Source organism: Myotis nattereri (genome assembly GCF_964212035.1).
Source record: "Myotis nattereri genome assembly, chromosome: 10".
NCBI lineage: Eukaryota > Metazoa > Chordata > Mammalia > Chiroptera > Vespertilionidae > Myotis > Myotis nattereri.
In genome coordinates this window covers 61622607-61648794 of record NC_138085.1, presented here as the reverse complement: position 1 = coordinate 61648794, position 26188 = coordinate 61622607, and the positions used below count along the sequence as shown (strand labels likewise).

General features: G+C 38.5%; 1 protein-coding gene and 1 pseudogene across 2 annotated transcripts in view; both read right to left on the bottom strand.

The window, feature by feature from the left end:
* LOC308525747 (ferritin light chain-like) overlaps positions 1–26188 on the bottom strand; it is a 1112779-nt pseudogene that overhangs the window by 478305 nt on the left and 608286 nt on the right. The gene's annotated exons all lie outside the window — the stretch shown is intronic.
* THADA (THADA armadillo repeat containing) overlaps positions 1–26188 on the bottom strand; it is a 304865-nt gene that overhangs the window by 268267 nt on the left and 10410 nt on the right. Inside the window, exons 9-17 of the mRNA XM_081101482.1 lie at positions 24109–24203; positions 23052–23272; positions 21042–21748; positions 18901–19052; positions 17855–18010; positions 17113–17235; positions 12292–12415; positions 3398–3549; positions 55–268 (exon numbers count right to left, since the gene is read on the bottom strand). Of these exons, the coding sequence (XP_080957608.1) occupies positions 55–268; positions 3398–3549; positions 12292–12415; positions 17113–17235; positions 17855–18010; positions 18901–19052; positions 21042–21748; positions 23052–23272; positions 24109–24203 (1944 nt within the window). The remainder of the gene's footprint in view (positions 1–54; positions 269–3397; positions 3550–12291; positions 12416–17112; positions 17236–17854; positions 18011–18900; positions 19053–21041; positions 21749–23051; positions 23273–24108; positions 24204–26188) is intronic.

Genomic DNA, 26188 nt, shown 5'->3' with positions numbered 1-26188 from the left:
GTAAGATACTGGTTTTGATAAATAAGAGCAAAAGGTCATTTACTCAATACAAACCCATCAATGTGTTCCTTTCTACCACAGCAGCAGACTTATCTCCATTTCCACATGCAGCCTGCTGAGCTTTTACGTAGGCCGACAGAGATGACGGCAGGGCATTCTGACAGATTAAGAAGTTCAGCAGGTAGGAAGCCGTTACACAGTCATATGGTTTGGTGCTGGTGCTGAGAGCCAGTGCTGCCTGGAATAAGTCTTGCAGTTTCTCTGAATCCTAGAATAAAGCACAGACTCAGTAACTGTCACTAAAACATTTCTTTAATTTGAAGGAATAATACATATTTAAAAACAGGGCCTGCCACATAACTCATTAAGAACATCAATTCCCTTTCTCCCTAAAAATAGGTTAGAGTTTTTATCACAGTGATTAATGATTATTATTAATTACTTCTAGTAATCAGGGTCTCGAAAATAGTATCAGTTGAGAAATTCAACAGTGATACAGCTTTTTAAAAAAAAGTTATCTCTTTCTTAGCAAAAGTTTATGTTTTCCTATACAATTCTGCTATGACTACAGCTAGATCATTTCCGTTATTTCTAGATGGAGCAGAATTCTTTTGCATCCAGGTGTGTTTTACCTGGGCAGCATACCCTACCTTCTTCCTTCCCCCTTCTCATAGAGCTAGTTCAAAGGAGGAAAACATAAATCCATACAAAAATACAAAGCCACCAGCCTGTTCCTGGCATAGATCCATGTATACGCATGGAAAATAATCAGACCAGCCTCCGAAATTCTGCATCAGATGTCCCACACCTGTATCTCATATACAAATCCACTCACGTAGCTCATCCTAAAAAAGACAGAACAAAGCATGGAAAGGCAGTGGGCTGAGGACAGGAAATGTGGTCCTAGTCCCAACTCCAGGGTTGACATGGCACATGTTCACCATGCTGGAACTCAGGGTTTCACTGATCATAATATTGATTTGACTGGGATTATTCCATAACTATCGAATATAGGAAAACAATCATTATAAACTTAATTTTTAATTTCATTATATGTATACTCATAATTAATGATGTCAAATGTACTAATTCAAATATCAGTTTATTTCCATTTTAATTCTTTGCCTTTTGATACGTTTAATTTTTTATGACCTAAAAAACTGAAAGATAGTGACCAAAAGCCACTTTTTGAAAGGACCAATGAAGCATATAAGCCATTTTTTATAACTGACAGTAAGCCTCTGAATTCCTTAACTAAGCCTTTGATAGCCTTTGGAATATAAAATATCTTTGTTCTACCATCTGAGGTCAATCAAAATATGATATGAAGGAAGACCTTGGATATGTAGCTCTACTATATATGTATGTGTCTGTACACACACACACACACACATATATATATACATATATAGATAAAAGTCCTTAGAGAGCTTAGATTAGCATTCAAGAATGTTTTAAAGTTAACTATATTAAAAATTAACTATATATTAATATTAAGCATATCCAAAAAAGACTTTGGAAATATGTAATTAATATTTAATATCTAGACTATCTGTTCCTAAGATCACTTTACCAATATGCAAGCCAGACCAGATATTAGAACTACCCAAATCCTACAGCAAGCCGCATGTGCTACTCAGTTTTCTGAATTCTGCAGTAATATCTAAGGACCAAGCACACATTTATCAAATTAGAGATACAGAGGCCCCCTAAGGACCCTTCATAATTCATGTAAGGACCAAGTCTTTCATAAATGCAATAATGTACCTTCCCCACTCCAGATACTCTCAAAATATTTGCCAGGAATGAGGTATCCTATATAATAAAAGCCTAATACGCTAAGTGTCTGGCCATTCATTCAACCAGTCGCTATGATGCACACTGACCACCAGGGGGCAGACACTCTGACCAGTAGGTTAGCTTGCTGCTGGGGTCCAGCTGATTGGGACTGGGTGAGACAGGCAGACATGCCCTGGAGTCTTCCCTCAGTCCCTCCCCGGCCCCAACTGTACACTGGTGGGGTCCCCCAGGCCTGGCCTGTGCCCTCTCTGTGCCGCAATCCGGGACCCCTTGGGGGATGTCAAAGAACCAGTTTCAGCCCGATCCCGCAGGCCAGGCCAAGGGGTCCTACCGATGCACGAATCCGTGCACCAGGCCTCTAGTAGTTTTATAAATATGAACATAAATGTGTATTACAAGTCCAGTGCGATGAAGAAAAATAAGGATCAAGGAAGAGGGGAGTGTGGGAGAGGAGAAAGAAAGTGGAATGTGAGAAAGTATCTTCTTTAAGAACTCTGTATGGTACAAAGGTTAGAAGCTGAAGCACCAAAGAAGCTTCTGCTCACCAGAGCACCTGAAAGACCACAGGGATAGGTGAACACTGAAGAGCAACTCCAACATGGATTCAAGTTAGAAAAGATACTCTGAGATCTTGCGAGGCCATCTAGAAGCCATGGGACAGACACCTTGTGGCATGTGCTCCTACAGAATCCACTGCATCTACAAGCTGCCATGCCCTAAACATAGCCTGCAGGTGCCCTTGGCCTTCATACAGCTCTAACAGAAAGCCATAGCAAAGCTCTAAAGCCAGTGACCCCACAGCTGCTGGTGAGCTCACAGCCCCAGAATAAGCCTAAAGGGCAAAGCAGAACCCTGAGCTAGGGAGCCCCTACAGACCCATCCCTATGCTGTGCCCTCATTTCCAAGCCTATCTTTGGTTTCCACCCCAAGGTGGGAAATGCAAAGTGTCAGGAAGAGAGTGGGGGCTGGGGATGGAGTCGACCTCCTGGGGCGAGAACTGGTTGTTAACCTCAAGTACTCTGGGTTTCAGTCTCAGTTCAGTTATTGCTTGTTGGAAGATCAGAAACATGTTTTCTGCCTCACTTAACACTCAGCTTCCCAGTCTGCTAAGCAGGGAGATTATCTCAAAAATTTTTACTCCAGTTACTGGAAGTGCTGTGTTTTGATCAAATATTAACATGTCCAAGGAAACTGGAGAGACCACAGTTAACTGAAATCTACCAATAATCTCGTGAACAATAAAACCTACTGCCTCCTACACCTCCTTTTTTATCAAAACAAAAAAACAAAGCTCACTGATTTGGACTTTGTATTCTTTGACAATACTTCCACCTCCCCCACCACCGATCCCCACCTCATCCATCACCCCATAAGGTAGATGTATTAATGATAACTGAAACAGCCAGAAGATATAAGAAGGCAGATGCAAAGAGCCTGGACAATCCACTGTTTTAACTGTTGCTTTAAACCAAGCATGTCAAACTCGCAGCTAACAGGCCACATGCCTCATTTAAACCCACTGGTTGCGAGTTTGTCATGCTTGCTTTAAACAGAAAGTTTTCATGCATACACATCTACATAGGAAAAGTCCAAATACCTGAAATTGTATAAATGTTCTTGGTAACTTCATCAGAAGATCAAATGCTAAAAGTTTCACTGTTTCAAAAGTGCTGGTAAAACATTCCATTAGTGTTTGGAAACGACCAACATCAATATCATGACTCAGCTGATACACTGTTTGGACTTGACCTAAAAAAAAAATAAATAAATAAATAAATAAATAAACAAATATTTAAAAGTCAATAAAAAGAAAAGGAAGTCAACATTTTCAAATCATTTGGACAAATTTATAGAAAATTCATACAAAAATTCACACTTCATACTTTACCCATAATAGCATAAAAGAATAATTTTTCCATTAATTTATTTCATAAAATGCTAAAATAATAACTATTACGTTTTCCAATAGTAAGTAAAATTTTTTAATTTGTTTAAAAAATTCTCTTTCAAAAGGTTACATATTATATAACAGTCAACTAAGTTATTTTTTGAATAAGAACCAATAAATTAAGAATTACATCTTTTTTAAAAATCATCATAAAACTTTTTTTTTATATTTTATTGATTTTTTACAGAGAGGAAGGGAGAGAGATAGTTAGAAACATCGATGAGAGAGAAACATCGATCAGCTGCCTCCTGCACACCCCCTACTGGGGATGTGCCCGCAACCCAGGTACATGCCCTTGACCGGAATCGAACCCGGGACCCCTCAGTCCGCAGGCCGACGCTCTATCCACTGAGCCAAACCGGTTTCGGCAAAAATCATCATAAAACTTCTTGACCTAGGAGCCAAAGTCCTACCATGTCTTGGTTGAACTGACACTGAATAATCAACATGACATAGCCTAACAGAATTACTGGGCATCAAAGATAAAGAAGAAATCTTTTGGCCATTCAGGCAAAGAAAAGCTAAATTCAGCCACAAAATGGAAAAAGTTAGTCTAGCTGCACTCTTCACCAGAGCAACAGGTAGTGCTAGAAGACAGTGAAGCAATGCTTACAAAATCCTCAGGGAAAGAAGGCGTGACAAAAACCCGTGAAACCCGTGTATCAAAATCCTATTCCACTATCAAGTATAACAGCAATATAAATATTTTTCAATGTGCAAAAATATAAGAACTATGTTTTCCCAACTCTTCCCAAAAAAAGACTAATGTTGGCCAACCAAGAAATGAAAAGGAAAACTATCACAAAAGAATGATGGCAGTCACCGAATTCATTTAACTCTAAGATCAAGACGGAACAACTATGGCAAATAATGGGTTTCAGAGCAGAATGTGAGGCATATTTAACAGCATTTAACAAATCAACCCCTGCTAATAATTGAAAACATTCCTATGCTTACTTAACTTGAGGAATGTTGTTCAATATAACTGCTTTTAATTTAATCTTAACTCACAAGTTAGTATAACCTTGTAAAACAACCAGAGCAAGAAAGTGAAGTTTTTCTCACTTCATTCACACCTCTGCTCAAATTTGCTTCTTCTGCCGAAACCGGTTTGGCTCAGTGGATAGAGCGTCAGCCTGCAGACTGAGAGGTCCGGGTTCGATTCCGGTCAGGGGCATGTACCTGGGTTGCGGGCACATCTCCGGTGGGGGATGTGCAAGAGGCAGCTGATCGATGTTTCTCTCTCATCGATGTTTCTAACTCTCTCTATCTCTCTCCCTTCCTCTCTGTGAAAAATCAATAAAATATATTTTAAATAAATAAATAAATAAATAAATAAAAATTTGCTTCTTCTATTCAAATTCAGATACCTCTTTCCCTTTCACTTGCCTGATTGTTCTGGCTAGAACTTTCACTACAATGGGGAATGGCAGTGGCGAAAGTGAGCATCTGTGTCTAGTGCCTGATCATAGGAGAAAGGCTTTGCCTTTACCAGTGAGTACAATATGGTGTTGGCTGTGAGTTTTTCATGAATGTTCTTTATCATACCCAGGAAGTTCCCTTCTAGTCCCAGTTTGCTGAGTGTTTATCATAAAAGGGTGTTGAATTTTGTCAATAGTTTTTCTACATGAATTGAGATTATCATGTGTGTGTGTGTGTTTCCTTTGTTCTAATGTGGTATACTACACGGACTATTTTTTTATGTTGAACCACCCTGACATTTCTGGGATTAAATTCCAGTTACTTAGTCAAGGTATATAACACTTTTAAAACACTGTTAGATTTGGTTTGCTAGTACTTTGATAAGAATTTTTGCATCAATATTCATAAAGGAGACTGGCCCACAGTTTTCTTGTGGACTCTGTCTGGCTTTGGTCTCAGGGTGATGCTAGCCTCAGAGAATGACTTAGCACAGTGGTTCTCAACCTTCCTAATGCCGTGACCCTTTAATACAGTTCCTCATGTTGTGGTGACCCCCAACCATAAAATTATTTTCGCTGCTACTTCATAACTGTAATTTTGCTACTGTTATGAATCGTAATGTAAATATCTGATATGCAGGATGTATTTTCATTGTTACAAATTGAACATAATTAAAGCATAGTGATTAATCACAAAAACAATATGTAATTATGTATGTGTTTTCGGATGGTCTTAGGCGACCCCTGTGAAAGGGTCGTTCGACCCCCAAAGGGGTCGCGACCTACAGGTTGAGAACTGCTGTTAGCAGATGTTCACTCCTCTCCAATTTTTTTGGAAGCATCTGAGGACTGGTGTTACGCCTTCTTTAAATGTTCGGTAGAATTCACCAGTGAAGCCACTGCTAGGCTTTGCTGAGAGGCTTTGCATTACTCTGTCTCTTCATTTGCTATGGGTCTGCTCAACTTTTCTATTTTTTTTCTTGAGTCAATAATCTTATGTTTCTAGGAATATGTCTGTTTCATCTAGGTTATTTAATTTATTGGAAATACAACTATTCATAGCATTGTCTTATGTAGGGCGCGGCTATAGGGTTAAGCCTTAGACTGACCTGTTGGCAAAGCCACAAACAAGTCCCAGCTTAGAGGGCACAGCCCTCTTAGCATAATTAGGCTTGACCTTATGACACTCCCTAGGTCAGGGGTGGGCAACCCCCGGCACGCGTGCCAAACATGGCAAGCCAGTAACTTTTGCTGGCACGCGAAACCCTCTCTTATAATCTTCCATTTACAGTTTTTTTCTTAATATCGACTTTTTTATTTTTCAGATAAATGCACTGTAGGTGCGTCTTAGATAAATAAATAATTTTACATAACAAGTTATCTTAAAGACCATAGACATGGATTGACGAGAGAGAGGAAGAGCAATTTCTATGCCTCTGCCTTAACTCTCCCTGCCTTCCTAGATCTGACCAGCGTTTTGGTTTCATCCACATACACTTGTGAATCTTTGTTCTCAGTGATGAATTTTGTTAAGTCTCGTAATAGGAGTAGCCTGATGGATGAAAGTAGTAGCTCGCGCATATCTCTGAAGGTCACGAAATATAAACCTGATGTAAAATCTCTGTCATCAGTGATGCAGCAGCAAAAGTCCCACTGATAATATCAAATGGAATCATAAAGTTTTCTGTCGGACTATCAGTGTACATGTATACATTAAAAAATAAATGTATTTTTCATCATATACTGTGTTTTTGTCACTCAAATGAATTTTATTATTTCTTCAAGGTTCTTCACATATGTACACCTTAAGAGATATCAAGTAGGCGTAACATGTTCTCAAAAAATTAGGGTTGGCACGCAGAAGAATTTTGAGTCAGAGATTTTGCTGGTTTTGGCACGCACTCACAAAAAGGTTGTCCACCCCTGGTCTAGGTGGATCTTCCTGTGCCTGGCTGAGGCCACAGAGAGAGATCCAGACAGCAAGCTGAGCCTTTATTTTATAGTCAGAGGTAAACAAGGTAGTGGTCACCATAGTTACAATGTTCTTGTGAGTTTCACTTGTTTGGGTAGCACTTGCTTCACTTCCCACAGCCCATTAGCTACCTAGATAAGATCTATTACAAGACTTAACAAAATTCATCACTGAGAACAAAGATTCACAAGTATATGTGGATGAAACCAAAACGCTGGTCAGATCTAGGAAGGCAGGGAGAGTTAAGGCAGAGGCATAGAAATTGCTCTTCCCCTTTCTTGTCAATCCATGTCTATGGTCTTTAAGATACCTTGTTATGTAAAATTATTTATTTATCTAAGATGCACCTACAGTGCATTTATCTGAAAAATAAAAAAGTCGATATTAAGAAAAAAACTGTAAATGGAAGATTATAAGAGAGGGTTTCGCGTGCCAGCAAAAGTTACTGGCTTGCCATGTTTGGCACGCGTGCCGGGGGTTGCCCACCCCTGACCTAGACCCAGTTTATTCTCTTTGTCAGTCTTTTCTTCATCCTTCACCGTGACCCTCCCCCACCACCCTTCCAGCCCCCCTCAGTCTTGTGAACCCTTGGCTGAGCTGGCTCGGCACAATCTTATAGTCCTTTTTATTTCTGTAAGGTCAGTGGAAACATCCTTACTTTCATTTCTGATTTGTTATTTACGCCTTCTTTCTTTTTTTTCCTAGTATAGTCAAAACTTGGTCAATTTTGGTGATCTTTAAAAAAAACCAACAACCCCAACTTTTGGTTTCGTTGAGTCTCTGTACTGTTTTTCTATACTCCATTTCATTTATCTCCATTCTAATCTTTATTATTTCCTTCCTTCTGCTAGCTTCCAGTAAGGTTTGCTCTTGTTCTTTTTTTTTTAAGTATATTTTATTGATTTTTCACAGACAGGAAGGGAGAGAGATAGAGAGTTAGAAACATCGATGAGAGAGAAACATCGATCAGCTGCCTCCTGCACATCTCCCACTGGGGATGTGCCCGCAACCCAGGTACATGCCCTTGACCAGAATCGAACCTGGGACCTTTCAGTCCGCAGGCCGACGCTCTATCCACTGAGCCAAACCGGTTTCGGCAGGTTTGCTCTTCTTTTTCTAATTCCTTGAGGTATAGCTTACTGATTTGCGATTATTTTCTTTTTAATCTATGACCTCTGCTTTGGCTTCATCCCATACGTTTTTGTATGTTGTGCTTTTGTTTTTATTCCTCTCAAAGTATTTTCTAATTTCCCTTGTGAGTTCTTCTTCACCCACTGGCTGTTTTAAGGGCTCTAGTCAAATGTGAAGCTTTCTCTGTATGAAACGGCTAGCACTGCCCATCCTCCCAGGCAATCCATATCTCCCTCCCCTTCTCTTCCTGAAATATTTTTTCATAGTACTTATCCCCATCTAAAATCATACCTATTATTCGGCAGGGTCTGACTCCCTTCACTAAAATCTAAGCTCAAAAATGGGAAGCACTTTGTTTCGTACACTGCGTATCCACAGCTGCATGACATATAATAGCTAAATAAATATTTACTGAACCAACACCTTTAATCTAATTGAGGAATCAAGTTTTTCACCATAAATACTGTGATATTTTATTCTGAGTAAGAAAGATGCATGTGCTTATTCTTCTTGAACTAGGATATATTTGAGGAAAGGAAGAAACCATTTGACTAATCCCAAATCACAGACCTTCTATAAAATAATACATTAAAGTTCTTGTGATAAAGATGAAAAATAAATTTACATTTCCCATCCAGTATTTCATGGTCATACCTTTGTAGCCTCCTTTAAAGTTAATGGGTATAGTGTGGCTTGCACCACTGCATTATCCCCACGTTGTTTAATAAACAGAAATACTGTGATGTCAGTCACTGCCCAATTATATGTGACTCATTCATTAGGAATATGACTCAGGTTTTTCATTTTTAAAGTACATTTACATATGTTAAACTACTCTCTCAATTGAAACATTACCAGCATAATTCAGCCCAGTGTTACTTCCCCTACACCTAGGTGCAACTACATAGAAAACTTTTTGTTAACTGGATAAGCAATCACTTGTAGCAAAACTTCATTTCCTAAGTTCAGTTGTAGTACCATTGAAATTTTCTTTACTGATGGATGCCTCTATTAACATTTTCTGAGGCTGTTGTAACAAATTACCACAAACTTGGTGGCTTAAAACCATAGAAATCTATTCTCTCACAGTCCTGGAAGCTAGAAGTACAAAATCCAGGTGTTGTTAGGGCCATGCTCACTGTGGAGGCTCAAAGGGAGAATGGTGCCTGACTCTTTCAGCTTCTGGTGGCTGCCAGGATTCCATGGCTTGTAGCCATAGCTCTCCAATCTCTACTGTCACACTGACTCCTCTCTATGTGTCATATCTCCCTTTACCTCTCTCTTATAACACTTGTGATGGCATTTAGGCCCATCCAGATAATCCACGGTTATCTCATTTTAAGATCCTTAACTTAATCACTTCTGCAAAGAATCTTTTTCCAAGTAAGGCTCACATTCATGGGTTCTAGGATTTGATGTGGATACCTTTTGGAGGTCATTTTTCGGCCTCCCACACCTACTCTCCTCAGGTGATCAAATTTACCGTCATAAACAAGCCAACATTATGTACCTCCTGCTATGATGCCCTGAGAAAAACATCACATCACCTATGAGATATTCATACCAAAAATGCAAAACCTGAGTGAAATCATGAGGAAACAAGAAGACTGAGACACATTCCTCCAAAATGTTAATGTCACGAAATAAGACGCTTTCCAGATTAAAGGAGGCTAAAAGAGATAATAACAACGAAATGCAATGTATGATCTTGAACTAGTTTCTGGATTACAGGTAAAAAAAATTTTTCTAAAAAAGGCCACGTAATGGGACAACTGGCAAATTTTTAATATAGGTTGTATATTAGATAATAGCATTATGTCAACATTAAATTTCCAAAATTTGATCGTTGTGTTATAGTTAGAAAATTAATGAGAGATAAATAAAGCAAATATGGCAAATTCGTGAATAATGTCATTTTGTTCAACATCCTTTCTTAATAACATTGACATGGGGTGGATTTAATTCCTGCAAAGGCCACTTTCTGTGTGAAATCTGCAAGTTGTCCCCATGTCTGCATGAGTTTCCTATGGGCAGCCCAGTTTCCTCCCACATCCAAAAAAGGTGCATGTTCGGTAACAGCTGTGTCTAAATTGTCCCAGTCTGAGTAAGTGTCGGTGTGTATGTGTGTGAGTGTGCCCTGCAATGGAAAGGCATCCTGTCCCTTATGCCCTGAGCTGCCAGGGTGGGCTCAGGCCACCTGAGACCCTGACTGAAATAAATGGGTTAGAAAAGAATTATCTTACTTGTTTTTATTAGTCTTTCTTAAATGAACATGTAATCTCACATTTATTTCAATGCTTAATATTAGAAGTGTTTCAGGTCTTTTTTTAGAAGTTTGGTGATGTTTTTGTGGCCAAAAGTACGCTATAGAAACTTAACTCTTGTTTATATCAATTTGTCTGTGGTAAAACTGGTTTCGTTACACATTGTTTCACTTAAAGCTGCAGTTTCCAAGAACCCATTTATATATTAACTAGAGGCCCAGTGCACGAAATTCATGCACTGGAGCGGGGGGGGGGGGGTGTCCCCCCACAGCCGGCCTGTGCCCTCTCACAGTCCAGGAGCCCTCAGGGGATATCCGACTGATGACTTAGGCCCACTCCCTGTCTGCCACTGCTGCTGCGCTTGCCAGCCATGAGCCCAGCTTCTGACTGAGCGACGCTCCCCTTGTGGGAGCGCACTGACAACCAAGGGGCAGTTCCTGCATTGAGCATCTGCCCTCTGGTGGTCAGTGCATGTCATAGCAACCAATTGGGCTGAAACTGGCTCTCCAACATCCCCTGAGAGGTACCAGATTGCAAGAGGGCGCAGGCCAGGCCGAGGGACCCCACCAGAGCACGATAGGGCCGGGGAGGGACATGGGAGGTTGGCCAGCTGGGGAGGGACCACAGGAGGGGTCCCGGGTGTGTTTGGCCCATCTTGCTCAGTCCTGATCGGCCGGTCACCAGCAGCAAGCTAACCTACTGGTTGGAGCATCTGCATTGAGCATCTGCCCCCTGCTGGTCAGTGCACGTCATAGTGACTGGTCGGTCAGTCGACTGTCTTCCCCCTGGTGGTCAGTGCACGTCATAGCAAGCAGTTGAGCGGCCTCAGCCTATCATTAGCATATTACACTTTGATTGGCTGAACAGCCAACTGGACGACTGGACACTTAGCATATTAGGCTTTTATTATATAGGATGGCATCATATAAACAAGTGATAAATCTAGGTAGTGATAAATGCACAGTTGTACATTGAACTGTTCTTGAACGTTTGCTGTTTGGCTTGAATTTTTTTCAAATAAAAATTTGGGGGGAAAAATGGTTTTCTTTAAATGAAGCAAGCCTGTATTAATATCAAATAACTCTGCTCCCAGCCAAAAAAAAGTATACTTTGCCTAAATATTTAAACTAAAAAAATAAATAAATAAATCCAACGATATAATAAAGTTCTCTGATCCTCCAGCCATTGCTTTCCAAGAAGAAGCAGAGCAGGATATTTTTCTGTTTGACCACAATTAAGAAGGACTGAGCACAAACCAGATTCAATGTTCAGCTGAGTATCCCGCAGGAGAAACAAAGGGCATCATTAAAACAGGATGCCTGGAAATGATATCATCCTATAGTCTTTCTGAAACCAGAATGAGACTTACTGAACAGATAGCATGTACAGGGAAACCACATTTTAACCACAAAGACTCACTGTAATACATAAGAGAAATTTTTTTTTTTAACTTAAAGAACAGATTGGGCACTAGATTAGAACACCAACATATAAGTTGGAGCACAATGAGAACAAAATAAGCATAGTCCATGAAAACTGTAGTTTTGATTTGTCAAATAATAACTACAGTTTCCCTCATGTGTCTTTATTGACAAATTTAATTATGTCCACAGAAGAATTATATAGTGAGAATAAAACCTCTCATAAGAGCCTTAAAAGGCAACAAAACTCAAGCTTCAAGCAAAACAAAATGTTGAAAAAAATGTATTTTGCAAGAAAAACTAAATACTTCCCCAAACATTATTGAAAACTTACCTTCTGGGACAGGAAAAACTTCAGCTATTGAGCCTAAAATGGTTAAAGCTGAAAATCTAGTTGGGTAGGAAGAGCCAGGAAACAATGCTTCAAAAAGACTGTTGCAAATGGATGACATGAAATTCTAAAAATAAATTACAATAAGTATAATTGAGTTAACTCACAACAGGTTATCACCAAAGTTCCTTCCACATTTAAGAATGGGTTTTTTTTCTTTTAATTAAGGAAAAAATATTTTTAGAAACAATACTAGTTATTCACTTCCCTTAACACTGCTGATTGACACCCTTGACCATGAGCTATATCATGACTGTAATGAATTCCATCTTTGTAGAGCCAACAAGTACAAATCCGATGTTCCACACAAGGAAATAACCACACATTTTTAGTGATGCATTCAGGCATCAAAAGTATGTATACATTTTAAGTTTTAAAATGACCAAAGAAATATCCAATATATGTTATCTGAAAAATTTGATAAATGTAATACTTGATAAATTTAGTTATAATGACATAATTCATTTAAAAATCCAACTATTCTGTTGTCTTCTGTCTGTCCTTTTTTTTAGACTCCTGCTCTACCATTCTGTTTATACAAAGATAAAAAATAAAAACTTTTAGTAAAATGCAATTTTCAAACAAAAAGCAAAGTGGGAAATACTTTATCCAGGATAAAATCTTCTCCCTCTAATTAAAATGATAATTTTTTCTGTGTACGATCAAGAGAAAAATTATAAGGAAAAGTTGTGGTTCTGAAGCATTTAGTATACTATGCCCTGACAACATATATTTGTAACTGAACAGATAGATATAAGCAGCTCTACTCTCAAATGACTCTAGACAGGCTCGCAGAATTCATTTCTTTGGTCAAGGATATACAACTCTGGGGACTTACCCTCTAGGCCCTCACAGGCCCTAAGTAAGAGTTTATTAGTTTCAAAGGAATGGGGTAGTTATTAAAAATATCCTAGTTAAACTAGTTTTAATTATAAATGAATAGCTGATTAATACTCTATCTAAAGACTAGTTTTTAAAAAATATATGTCCATAAGCACAAACTAAAAAAAAGTACATACATGAAAATCAGAATGTCAATCCATAAAATAGGTTTTGTGTTTCTAAATACCTAATTTAGACAAATGTCATTTTACCTTTTCAAAAAGAAGCTAAAGGAGGAAACCAAGATGGCGGCATAGGTAAACACCTGAAATTGCTGCCTCGCACAACCACTTCCAAAATACAACTAAAACACAAAACGGACATCATCCAGAACCACAGGAAGGCTGGCTGAGTGGAAATTCTACAACTAGAAGGAAAGAGGAAAGCACACTGAGACTCAGAGGAGGTGCAGAAGTAAAGTGCAGAGGTACGGAGGCGCACGTGGAAAGGACTGGTGACTGAGGACTCGGTTGTCTTTTTCAATCAGGAGGGAGACACAAGCTCCCAACTACTCTGAACTCCAGTTCCGGGCAAGTCTCTGGGGACCCAGACTCATACGAGGAGAAACTGGATTATCTGGCATCGGGCGGAACTTGAGGGCGGCTTTCTTTCAGAGGTGCTTGCGGCGATTACCAGGACACTGAGACCCGGGACCTCGTAGGGTAGAACTAAGGATCCGCCATAGTTGTTTGCTCCCCCTGTTGATTCCCTGAGACCCTGCCCCACCCAAGCTGTGTGCAGAGGCTTTTGCATATGAATGGCCTGGCCCTTTGCAATCTAAAATTACCTAACAAACTGCAGCTGGGTCAGAGAGAGCCAGAACATCCAAAAGAAGGCCCAAGGCCCCACAGCAGATTGCACTGCTTCACAGCTGGGCCACATCTGGGCACCTCCAAACCCCAAACAAAGAAGAGGAATCTGCAGATCTCTCCATAGCTCCTGCTGGGTAGCCTCAGGCAGAGGCTAAATTAGCACCTCCTTAGAGATCCAAGAACCAGTGTAACCAGTGGTCATAGTGGGACCATTCAGATTACAACTCCTCAGATCCATAAGGGACACACTCAGGGGGCAGACTCAGTGAGCACCAAAGCCCCACTGAAGCAAGTCTTGCCCCAGAAGGGTGTCTCCAGCACAGAAGTTCTCCCACCATAGACACAGCTGATTCTCACAGCCAATTAGCCCGGAGGTCAATTCCTCCTAGTGATACCTACAACAATCAAGGCTTAACTACAAGACTGTGCACAAAGCCCACAAAGGGGTGCACCAAGAGTGTCCACCTCAAGTAATTGGGGAGGCTGAGCCACTGGGCCCTATAGGACATCTAGCACAGAAAGCCACTCTATCAACACAGGGAAGCAGCCAAAATGCGGTGAAAAAGAAACAGGTCACAAATGAGAGAAATGGAGGAAAGTAAACTACTGGATATAGAGTTCAAAACCACGGTTATAAGGTTTTTCGAGAATTTTCTAGAAATCGCCGATAAATTTAGTGAGACCCTTGAGGATATGAAAAAGGACCAACTAGAAATTAAGCATACACTGACTGAAATAAAGAATAATATACAGAGATCCAACAGCAGACTAGAGGATCACAAGAATCAAGTCAAAGATTTGAAATACGAAGAAGCAAAAAACACCCAACCAGAAAAGCAAAACGAAAAAAGAATCCAAAAATATGAAGACAGTGTAAGGAGCCTCTGGGACAACTTCAAGCATACCAACATCAGAATTATGGGGGTGCCAGAAGAAGAGAGAGAGCAAGATATTGAAAACCTATTTGAAAAAACAATGACAGAAAACTCCCCCTACCTGGTGACAGAAATAGACTTACAAGTCCAGGAAGCACAGAGAACCCCAAACAAAAGGAATCCAAAGAGGAACACACCAAGACACATCATAATTAAAATGCCAAGAGCAAAAGACAAAGAGAGAATCTTAAAAGCAGCAAGAGACATGTACCTGGGTTGCGGGCACATCCCCAGTGGGAGATGTGCAGGAGGCAGCTGATCGATGTTTCTCTCTCATCAATGTTTCTAACTCTCTATCTCTCTCCCTTCCTCTCTGTGAAAAATCAATAAAATATATTTAAAAAAAAAAAAAAAAAAAAAGCAGCAAGAGAAAGATAGTCAGTTACCTACAAGGGAGTACCCATACAACTGTCAGCTGATTTCTCAACAGAAACTATGCAGGCCAGAAGGGAGTGGCAAGAAATATTCAAAGTGATGAATACCAAGAACCTACAACCAAGATTATTTTACCCAACAAAGCTATCATTCAGAATTGAAGGTCAGAAAAAGAGCTTCACGGATAAGGAAAAGCTAAAGGAGTTCATCACCACCAAACCAGTATTATATGAAATGCTGAAAGGTATCCTTAAAGAAGAGGAAGAAGAAGAAGAAAAAGGTAAAGATACAAATTATGAATAACAAATACACATCTATCAACAAGTGAATCTAAAAATCAAGTGAATAAAAAATCTGATGAACAGAATGAACTGTGAATATACTAGAATCAGGGGCATAGAAAGGGAGTGGACTGACAATTCTCGGGGGGGAAAGGAGTGTGGGGGGTGCGGGAAGAGACTGGACAAAAATCGTACACCTATGGATGAGGACAGTGCCGGGGGTAAGGGTAGAGGGTGGGGTGGGAACTGGGTGGAGGGGAGCAATAGGGGTGGGGGGGGGGGGGCAGGGAAGAGGAACAACTGTAATAATCTGAACAGTAAAGATTTAATTTAAAAAAAAAAAAGCTAAAGAAATGTGTTATCTTAGATCATCTAGCAGTAATCTCAGAAAGGCTAAAAAATAACTCTTACACACACACAGCAAGTGCTCAGTACATACTCTGATCACTTTGAACGACTGCCAGCAAGGCTTTTTAGAGTGACTTAGAGTTCACAAAGAGCTTTCTCATTTAGTCATCAAAACAAACCTTTCACAGTGGTTACTAATCCCACTTACAGTTGAATAGACTCCAAGTAAACCAACTAGTTGATGGCAGAATTAGGACTAAACCTATGTGCTTTTCCAATCGTCACTGTTGGGATTTTACAAAGATGAAAGTGATCTCAGCCTCTGTATAGGAATATTCTTCCTCAGATTACTTAGTACCTCTTAGCACAAAACTGAAAACTAAGCCCCCCAGGATGCTTCCAGCGGGTACTCACTGTGCTATAGCTCCGGTGTCCACTTACTGCTTCTGTGAGTGAGACAGATGAACTCTGTCGTCTACATGGGTCTTAGAAAAAAATAAGAATCTACTTCTAAGAGGCTAGACTTGGAGTAAGAAATCAGTGGTAGAAAGTTCATTCTGTTCTGATGGACAGAAATTAAAGGTTGTCGAGCTGAGCCCTGGCCCAGACTGGGGCGGCTGTACCTGGGGTTCCTTCCAACCCAATAACACCGTATCCTAAAAGTCAGTCCTACTCTTCAAAGCTCACTCCAAAATGGGACAGACAAAACCTCCATAGCAGGACCATGAGCCAGGAGTCGCTAACACCAAGCCACCGAAAGTCATGTTAATATAAAGGGAGGAGACCCAGACTCAGCAGTCTTCTGCCCTGGGGAGGAGTGGAGTAGTTCAGGGCCAGCGGTTACCTTTCTGTTACAGAATTAAATCCATCTGGCCCACATAAGCTGTAAATGATTGAGGCTAACTCATTAATGTTGCTTCCTAACAGACCTGAAGCCCAGCACTGGTTCCACAATTCAGGTGACCTGAAGAGAACTACGAAAGCACCAGTAGGAATATGTAAAACCCAGCTTGAATAAAAAAGCACATAAATACTACTTACCAAGAGACTTCCACTTATTTCCCTTTAATGCATATTCATCATCGTTCTGGGTTTCTTAAGAATCCATGTGTCTAGAAATATATCACCTACCTTATACTGATGTAAAGAAACAGAAGGGTGCTGTTTGATTAACTCATTCTCTGGTTCATGTCTGGATTTATTTTGCTCCAGTTTGTAAAGCACCTGAGAACTTTCCTGTATCCTACAAAACAACTTTTGAGAAAAATAAGCCACATGTTAACTTTGAATGGCAAAGGAAAACTTCCTAAATTCTTTAAACTAAAACTTCAGGCAAGGAAGGTACTGGTTTATAAACTCTTAATATTTACACAGTGTCTTTTTTTTACAGAAAATTAGCATTTACATTGTTAAAACAAAACACAACATTACACTGCAAATCAGAATACAAGTCTTTAAAACACAGTTCTATTTCCTTTATGTCAGCAAGAACCTAACAACGATATATTCACTTCTATATTCTACCAATTCTTTACCCCATAAAGTATCACATGATTAATTCAAGCTGAATTATTCAATAATGACCGTTTCATGAGGTGCTTTAAAAGATTTCTTCAAATAACTTATACCCTAAAAACTCATCACTAGATTTCTTTTTGCCTTTCAAAATAAGAGCTCCAGTTTGGCTTATTACACCAAAATGAAAGGACTTTTCACTATGGACTTTAATCCCAAATGTAAACTGTTCTATGGAAGGGTCATGAAGAGATGTGGTGCTATAAGCCCATGACCATTATTCTCACACTTGCCCAAAATCTGGACTCTTTTGAGAAATGATTTCCAGAGCAAAATCATTTCTGATGAGAAATTCTACCTTTTTAAGAAGAGAACAAATCTGTTGCCGCACTCCTGGAGACTGACTGTTAAGATTGTATGTGATAAAGAATTGAATCCACTGCATTTCTTCTATGGAAACAATTTCGGTGCTTCGATTACTTTCGCAAAGCAAGCCTAGTGTATCTATCCGTACCTAAAACACATCAAGCAATAACATGTTAATTTTTCAATGAAATAAGTGAAGCCTAAACCACTTGACATGTTTAATTTTTACATAGGCTACCAAAGGAAGAAAAACAAAAAACAGTAAACCTCAGTTTACCCATATGTGCTCCAGAAAAGTTTCCTAATCCCGAAGATCCTGTGGTTATTGCCTATGAAATTATTTTATCAAATGTGTAGATTGGATATTTATTAAACAATCTGAAAGATTCTTATGCCACAGTAATGTTAAAGTTCATTCTTTTTATTCTATTTCTTCAGTGACAACTTTACCCCAGGACCCCTCCCCCACTCTCAGATTAGTCATGTACACCTCCCATTCTGCACACTCATCTTTGTTTGCATTAATTTCACTTCCTTGCTGAAGGCTCTGGCTCCTAGTTACCAACTGAATGAAAACTGAAGCCTTCAGCCTAGGAGTGGAGGCTTCCATAAAATGGAAAAAACACTTCACTCCTGCCAAACAATTTCCTTAATCATCCTCCTGTCCTTGGTTGTCAATCTGTGGGCTGCTCCAATGCTTCCTCTTCTAATCAAATTCATCACTTTCCTAATCAGCCACCACTGCTCTGATCAGTCTCTTCTCCTGAGTTTCCCAAGTCCTTACCCATAAAGGCACTCTTGTATCTGTATTTTTTCCTAAGAGTCTCTAGTTGTTTTCTGCAGGTTTTCTTATTCCTTCAACTAAACTCTAAGAAGGCTGAGTACAAGGTCTTCACTTTTCATTCTCTATTCATCATCCTATGAACCCCTTAAAGCAATGATGGGCATAACTTAAGGGACTCTGTATTGGGTTGACAAATGAATAAAAAACCAGGGATCTACTATATGAGTGAATTGCTAGTTATTCTGTTTACTTACTTGGCAGTGCTGATGAATTAAGCCCTGCTTTATTTTTGCACTGGACACAAGACTCCTCCAGGCATCCGTTGCAGACTGAAGATGTCCATGAGCTCTAGCTGTTCGCAGACATGCCATCAAAGCTCCCAGAGCCCCTCTACTATTATATGACCCTAAAGATGGAAAAGATTGCTCTTGTTTCAAAAGCAGCAACAAAGACCAGTACTGTGCTATGTAAATACTACTACAATTTTCATGTTTATAACTAACATTATATTTCAAAAATCATATTTAAACTCAATCTAGCATGAGTTAAAGTTCCTATTATAAAATAATCATTACTTAAAAGATTTAATAGTTCTTGTGTCAATTTCAAATAACATAATCCCCCTTATTGTTACCTTGAAAAAATCATAATTTTTGGCTAATATTTTTACTTTTACCTTGACAGTTAGAAAACAAATCAGGAAGTGAATCAGGAAAAAAAATCAGGTGGAGAAATATTTAAAACAGTAAAAATAACTGAATGACTTTCAACCAAAAATAGGAGATACATTTCTGTGTTTTATTTCTCTAAAGATAAACACTGAACCTCTCTGCATATTTTGGAGTTACTGATTCTCCCTCTAATAAAGAGGCTAAAAGGAGGATCACAAAGAACATGATGCTTTCAGAGACTAGGACATCAGCCATTACTAAGTGGACAGGGAGCTCTGGCCCACAGGACACCTTGAGATAAAAGTCAATCCTACCTTACTTCAGAACATATTCATTCTGGACTTCAGATGGCTTCTCAATAAGGCAAGAAAAATTATTAAAAATTAAAACAATGACTTATTTTTATGTATAGGAATCAGACTTTTCAACTATCTCATAGTTACTCTTTGAAGTATTGAAACTTTTTAATTATCTTAGTTGCAAATATTCTTAAAATGTGATGTAGGGTGCCATATTCCTGCTTCGCTAAACAGAATAATATTAAGATTTGCATAATGAGTCAGGATCATAATTTTAGGCATTAATTACTGAATTGTGCTATAATGCAGTGACTCCTTCATTCCATGGGATGCTTACCCCATTCTAAATTATTACAGACGGCTGTTTCCTGAGGTGACGCCTCTCAATGTTTTGTCTTTTTCCCACAGGCAAAAACTTGCCACAGCCATTTTACCTGTTTAACCTTGCCAAAACAGTTTTCAATTACTGTTTTTATCACTTCAATGTTTATATAAAACACACAAACTTTTATTCCATTCTGACAACCAAATAACAAATAAGAACTTGACAAAAGAATTTTAAAAACCTAGTACAGTAGTCCCCCCTTACCCACAGTTTCACTTTCCACAGTTTCAGTTACCTATGGTCAACCATGATCCAAAAACATTAAATAAAAATTTCCAGAAATAAACAAGTCACAAGTTTTGATTTGCACACCGTTCTGAGTAGGTGATGAAATATAGTACAGTCCCGCTCTGTTCAGCCCAGGCCGTGACTCTTCCCTTTGTCCAGTGTATCCACACTGTATCCCGTATCTGCCCATTAGTCACTTAGTGGCCAATTCAGTTAGGACTATTGCTATATCACAGTGCTTGTGTGAAATAAGTAACCTTTATTTAACTAATAATGGTCCTGAAGCAAAGAATAGTGATGCTGACAATTCGGGCATGCCAAAGAAAAGTCGTAAAGTGCTTTCTTTAAGTGAAAAAAATAAAAGTTCTTGACTTAATAAGGGGAAAAAAATCGTATGCTGAGGTTGCTAAGATTTATAGTAAAAATGACTCCATGAAACTGTCTGATTTATAAAGTAAACTTTATCATAAGTATATGCATAGGGAAAAACATAGTATACATGGGTTTCGGTACTATCCATAGCTTCAGGCATCCACTGAGGGTCTTTAAATGTATCCCCTGCAGATAAGGAGGGACTACTATAATAAAATAAACCTCATAATCGTAACTGAAATCTATCCTTAGCCTGTAGAAATGACTTCAATCAAAAAACCCTATTCAGCTATGTGTAGTAACATTTGGTTTCAATCTGAAATCCTTAATGTTAATATCCTTCTTTACTATTTAAATTTGAATATAGTCAACATCTGCCTGGGTAACTACATTTAAGAATCCTAATTAGAAATTACTAAAACAAAAATGCATTTTCTTACCAGTTTTAGCATCAGCAGAAGTCTGAAGAATCTTTACCATGTAGCTTAAGCTTTCAGGGTTGCAATTCAATAATTTTGGCAAGTAATAATCAATCACATAAGATTTTTGATCCAGATTTCCTTCACACAGTATGTGAAGGAGAGGAGAAACCCAAGTCTCATGCCACTGATCAATCCAAGTACTGTCGACAGCCTGAGATTTCAAATGACTCTTATGATTTTTAAACATGGCTTCTAAGAGGTCACTTGCATAAGGTACCAATGACTGGTCTCCCATCACCTCTAAGATTTGCGATGGAATAGTTTTAGCTAATGCCAAAATATGTTCAGTTCCTATGCAATCTACTAAACAACCAAGGCATATGTACTTCCCTTTAATATGCCATTCCAATCGCAGGAGACTCTGGGTCAGTTCAAAAATGAAAGGATCAGCAGCCAAATCTGATTTTTCTAGCTTTGACTCTGCAACAGTGAGCTGGTGCATTTGGAGAATGTTTCTGAATATGATTTTGGTTTGGTGTCTCAAAGCATCCAATGGGTGTTCCCAGTGGGTATAGACATATTCCAAAAGTCTTCTAGCTATGCTTGCATTCCCATTCAGACTGTCCTTTAGGCTTGGGGAGCTTGATTCAAGAACATGTATGGCGGAGTTAGTCCAAGATGCCAAAATTCTAGACAGAAACATTTCTAGAGTTGATTCCTTGATCCTAAAGAAAAATGAGCTGTATTATTATAAAGTGACCAGTAAAAGAAATTTCATGTTATAATCATTTAAACTTTAAAGATATAAAATACAAAGAATGATCAGAAAATTCAATCATTAAATTTACAACAATAATTATAAACAAGGCCAAAAAAGACCTCAAATTTGTATCTAAATCTATTCATCTTGTAAAATATAATCTAAAAAAAAAAAAAGATACAAGGAAACTTTTAGGGGTGATGTAAATGTTAATTCTTTTGATTGTGATGATTGTTTCACAGGTATTTTAAAACATACTGAGGAGCTAGGGTTGGGAAAAGTTAATTGAAATGGGGTTTCTGAAAATATTCTAAAGTTGATTATAGTGATAGTTGCACCATCTTGTGAATATACAAGAAAACCCTACACAAACCCTACAAATTATATCTCAATTAATCTGTTACAAAATGAAGAATAAATTTTAAAATATGCACAAAATTTAAAAATATGTACAATTTAAAAATACATATAAACTGAAAAACATGTAGTTTATTTTAGAACATTGTAGTTTTCTCCCTTTATCTACATATTCATTATTATCAAGCTGTATCTATGGTTTGACATGTGAAGCACATGAACACTTTCAGGCATTATGGCCTGAAAAACATTTAAAAAAAAGAATAAATAAAATATAATATAAAGAAGTCAAAAGACAGGGGAACAGTTCTGGCTCAGGTGCTTCTTGGAAACATGCTTTTAGCCTAAAGCATTTACTTTTCTAAAGCATTCACTTTACCCATTCAAGAAATGAGGTTTCCTATCCTAGCTATCAGACATGTAAAGATCACACTGAATTAATTACCTATGATAAAGTTGTTTATAAACTATAATGCACTATACATATAGAAACCTCCTCCCGCCGAAACCGGTTTGGCTCAGTGGATAGAGCGTCGGCCTGCGGACTGAAAGGTCCCGGGTTCGATTCCGGTCAAGGGCATGTACCTGGGTTGTGGGCACTTCCCCAGTGGGGGATGTGCAGGAGGCAGCTGATCGATGTTTCTCTCTCATCGATGTTTCTAACTCTCTATCTCTCTCTCTTCCTCTCTGTAAAAAAATCAATAAAATATATTTAAAAAAAAAAAAAAATAGAAACCTCCTCCCATCATACATTTTTTCTTGTTCTACTTTCACACCCACTTCATTCCCTTTTGATTTAGGATTATGCCAACCACTTTTCATTGAATTATACTAAGTATGCTGGCTCAGTTGCCATCTTTCAAATGTCTGACAAGCAAAATAAAATATGAGACAGCAGCATCAAAACTCACTGTGAACTCAAGGTGAACAGAACATGCACAGTATCCAAGAGCAGGGCCTCCCCACGTGGGCCCATCCTCCCATTCTGCCAGTCCAACATGGTGAGTGTCCCCTGACACAGGAACAGGAGAGCTGACTCGGAGACATCAGCACCACAAAGGCTCCTGCAGGAGTGCACAAACCACTCCGGGGCGCTCGTGCAGTCCACAGAACAGAGAAGCAAACTACTAATCTGAAAAATATAACAGAGCTAATACATGTAAAGCCTCTAAAACTTTACAGAGATATTTCAAAGTAAAAATCCAAAATTCTCTTTCCCCCTAAACATCCTAAGAAATGAACCTAACGGTGAAAAAGCCATAAGTGTTAAGATTATTATAACAATAGAAAACAAAATCTAAGTGCATGAACCATTTTGCTGGTTTGAATGTACTGTTAGAGCACAACACATCGCCACCTGTAAGTGGATGAGCTTAACTAATGCTTTTAAGAGGTGATTTAGAAAGAAAATTTTTAATTTTATCCAATAATTACTGTGTGATCTCAGAGCATGGCACACATCTATTTTGCATAAAGTCAGGCAAAGAGCTAAAATAAGTTTCTAGACAATAAAGAAAAAAACTGCTAGTAGTAAATATAAGGATTGTGGCACAAATTATCAAATTATACTCTCCATATGATCAATGTCACTGAACAACTGATTCTAGCATGCTTCCTGTCTAAAATACAATATTTGGGTTATTCTTAATAAAAATTCATACTTATAAAAAAAACTTATTACTGTATATGTGTACATTAATCTCTAAATATTTTATAATGCTGAGAGAACTGAACAACCAGCTCTAGAAAAAAACTAGGATACATATAAAAATGTTGATAGTGATTATCTTTGTGAGATGGATTTATAGGTAACTGTTGTGTTAATTCTGCTTTATCTGAATTTTTGCAACTACCTCTTACATATGAGAAAAAGGTCATCAGAAAGATTGTGCAAAAAAATTTGAATTCATTTTTAAACATGCGTCAAACTATCAATAAAATTCAATTCTAAAAAGGAGATCCACTCACCAAGTCAGGAATCTTTTCAGGTGGATGAAACATAGCCTTAATAAAAAGAATAACAGCTAATCCAGATGTACTGTGAATTGTCTGCAAGAGGTCATCTATTTGGCAAAAAAGTAAATAGCATGTATTAAATAATGATGGATATTTGGTACAGTAGAAAGAGCAGATGCTGCAGAGTAAGAGTCCTGGGTGCAATTTCCAGCTTGACTACTTTCTAGGTGAATAGGCCTTACAACTCAGCTCCCAGGGACTCTGCTTTCTCTTCTGTAAAATGGGAAAATATAACTCCTATCTGACACAGTTGTTATAATATTTAAATGAATAATGAACATAAAGGCTTTATGCTCAACATATAAATACTCAATAAATGTGATTCCTTCCTCTCCCCTCTAACATCCAATCTTTCTTCCTCTCCATCTACAGTCTCCCAACACATCTAGCAGCAACATCGCCTGTCCCCTCCCATCCACCAATGCTTCTGCATCCCAAGCCCCATTACATTATTTTTCATAGTGATTTCAGGGCTTGTATAAAGAGCCTGCATCAGTGCTAATTACAAACTTTGCTATCGTTGGCATGCACCCAGACAATCTTGACTTGCTACCTTCATTCTGTTTTCTATTGGCCTCTGGTTTGTCAGAAAGTATACGAAATAATATGGTGAATTATTTAACCTGTTGAAAGATTATAAATATCCACTATAAGTTGCCTATTAATTATCCATTATGTCCTTTATCCATGTTAACAGAACTATGACTTTGATTGAGGCATCCATGCGCCCAGCCAAAGGCAAGATAATTGCTTCCTCAATCTTCCTTGCAATTAAAGGTAGCCATATGAGGGTTCAGGCCAATGGGAGGTAAGCACAAATCTCTTGGGCACTTTTCGTTTCCTCATTAAAAGTAAAGATGCAACTGGCTCTCCTTCCTAACTTAAACAGAGACATGCTGTCTGGAGCTACAGCAGCCATATGGCAACCACGAGGCAGCAAACATGCGGGGGAAAGCCAACCTGCTTATGAGCCAAAAAGCAGAAATGTGTGGGTTCTAGACTGTCTACAGTAGTTCTGGATCACCTGCTCCTGAACTTCTTGTTATGTGAGAAGGAGGGAAGGCACATATGCTTAAGTCCCTGAAGTTCAGTTTTCTGCTTATAGCTAAACACTTTACTGATACAGGAAGCTTTATAACCCTTGGGAAATAGCATTGATTAGATGCCATCAACTTTTCAGAAAAGAGGCTGCCTGATATTAAAATCATGTCTTCTCTGCATTTCACCAAGTAGTCATTTTTTTCAGGTTTAACAAATTTCTCTTTTAAAAGCAAATATCCTCAGGAAAGATGCCTGTGAATTATGTCTTAATAAGAATAACTTTCCTTCTATATCCTTTCATAAATGATGTCTTTAGTTTTTAAAAAGTTTTATTACTCAAACATGCAGCTCTAAACACTATAATTTAGTCTTGTCCAATCTTCAAAACTTTGATATGTGTCTAAGTGTCTTTCAATCAACATGTGCCCTCTCCACCCCTTTCTTTTTGTTACAATTTCTCTGAAGAACTCTGGCCTCCAGACCTGTTGAGTTTCCCACAATCTGGATATTGCATTTGTTTACTCCTGGTGAAGTTCAACATGTTCCTCTGTAATTCCTGAAAATTGACAGGTGACCTAGAAACAGGGCCAGTCTCAAGTCCAATCCCTTTGGTGGTAAAAGCAAGACTCTAAGGGGCACATTGTGTCTGGTGATAGTCTAACTTTGTCATTTAATTTATTAGTTGAAATACTCTAATAAGAAGACATGTCTTCTCACTATTTGATTCCCCAGTGGTACAGTTCACATGAACAGAAGCAACATATGAGTTTAAAGAGGCATAATGACCAGCCTCACAATGACTACTGTCACTAGCTGAGATAATACCTGCTGCTAAGGAGAAATGTGTGGATTACACCAATTTTTCCATACCTTCCTTCCAAATTTTGAAATTTCTTCTCCAGAATTTTCTTTTGCTGCTTAAAGACTGTAGCCTTTCAACACTAAGAATGTTAGGTTTTCTTCTTTATATACAATACATGCACACACTTAG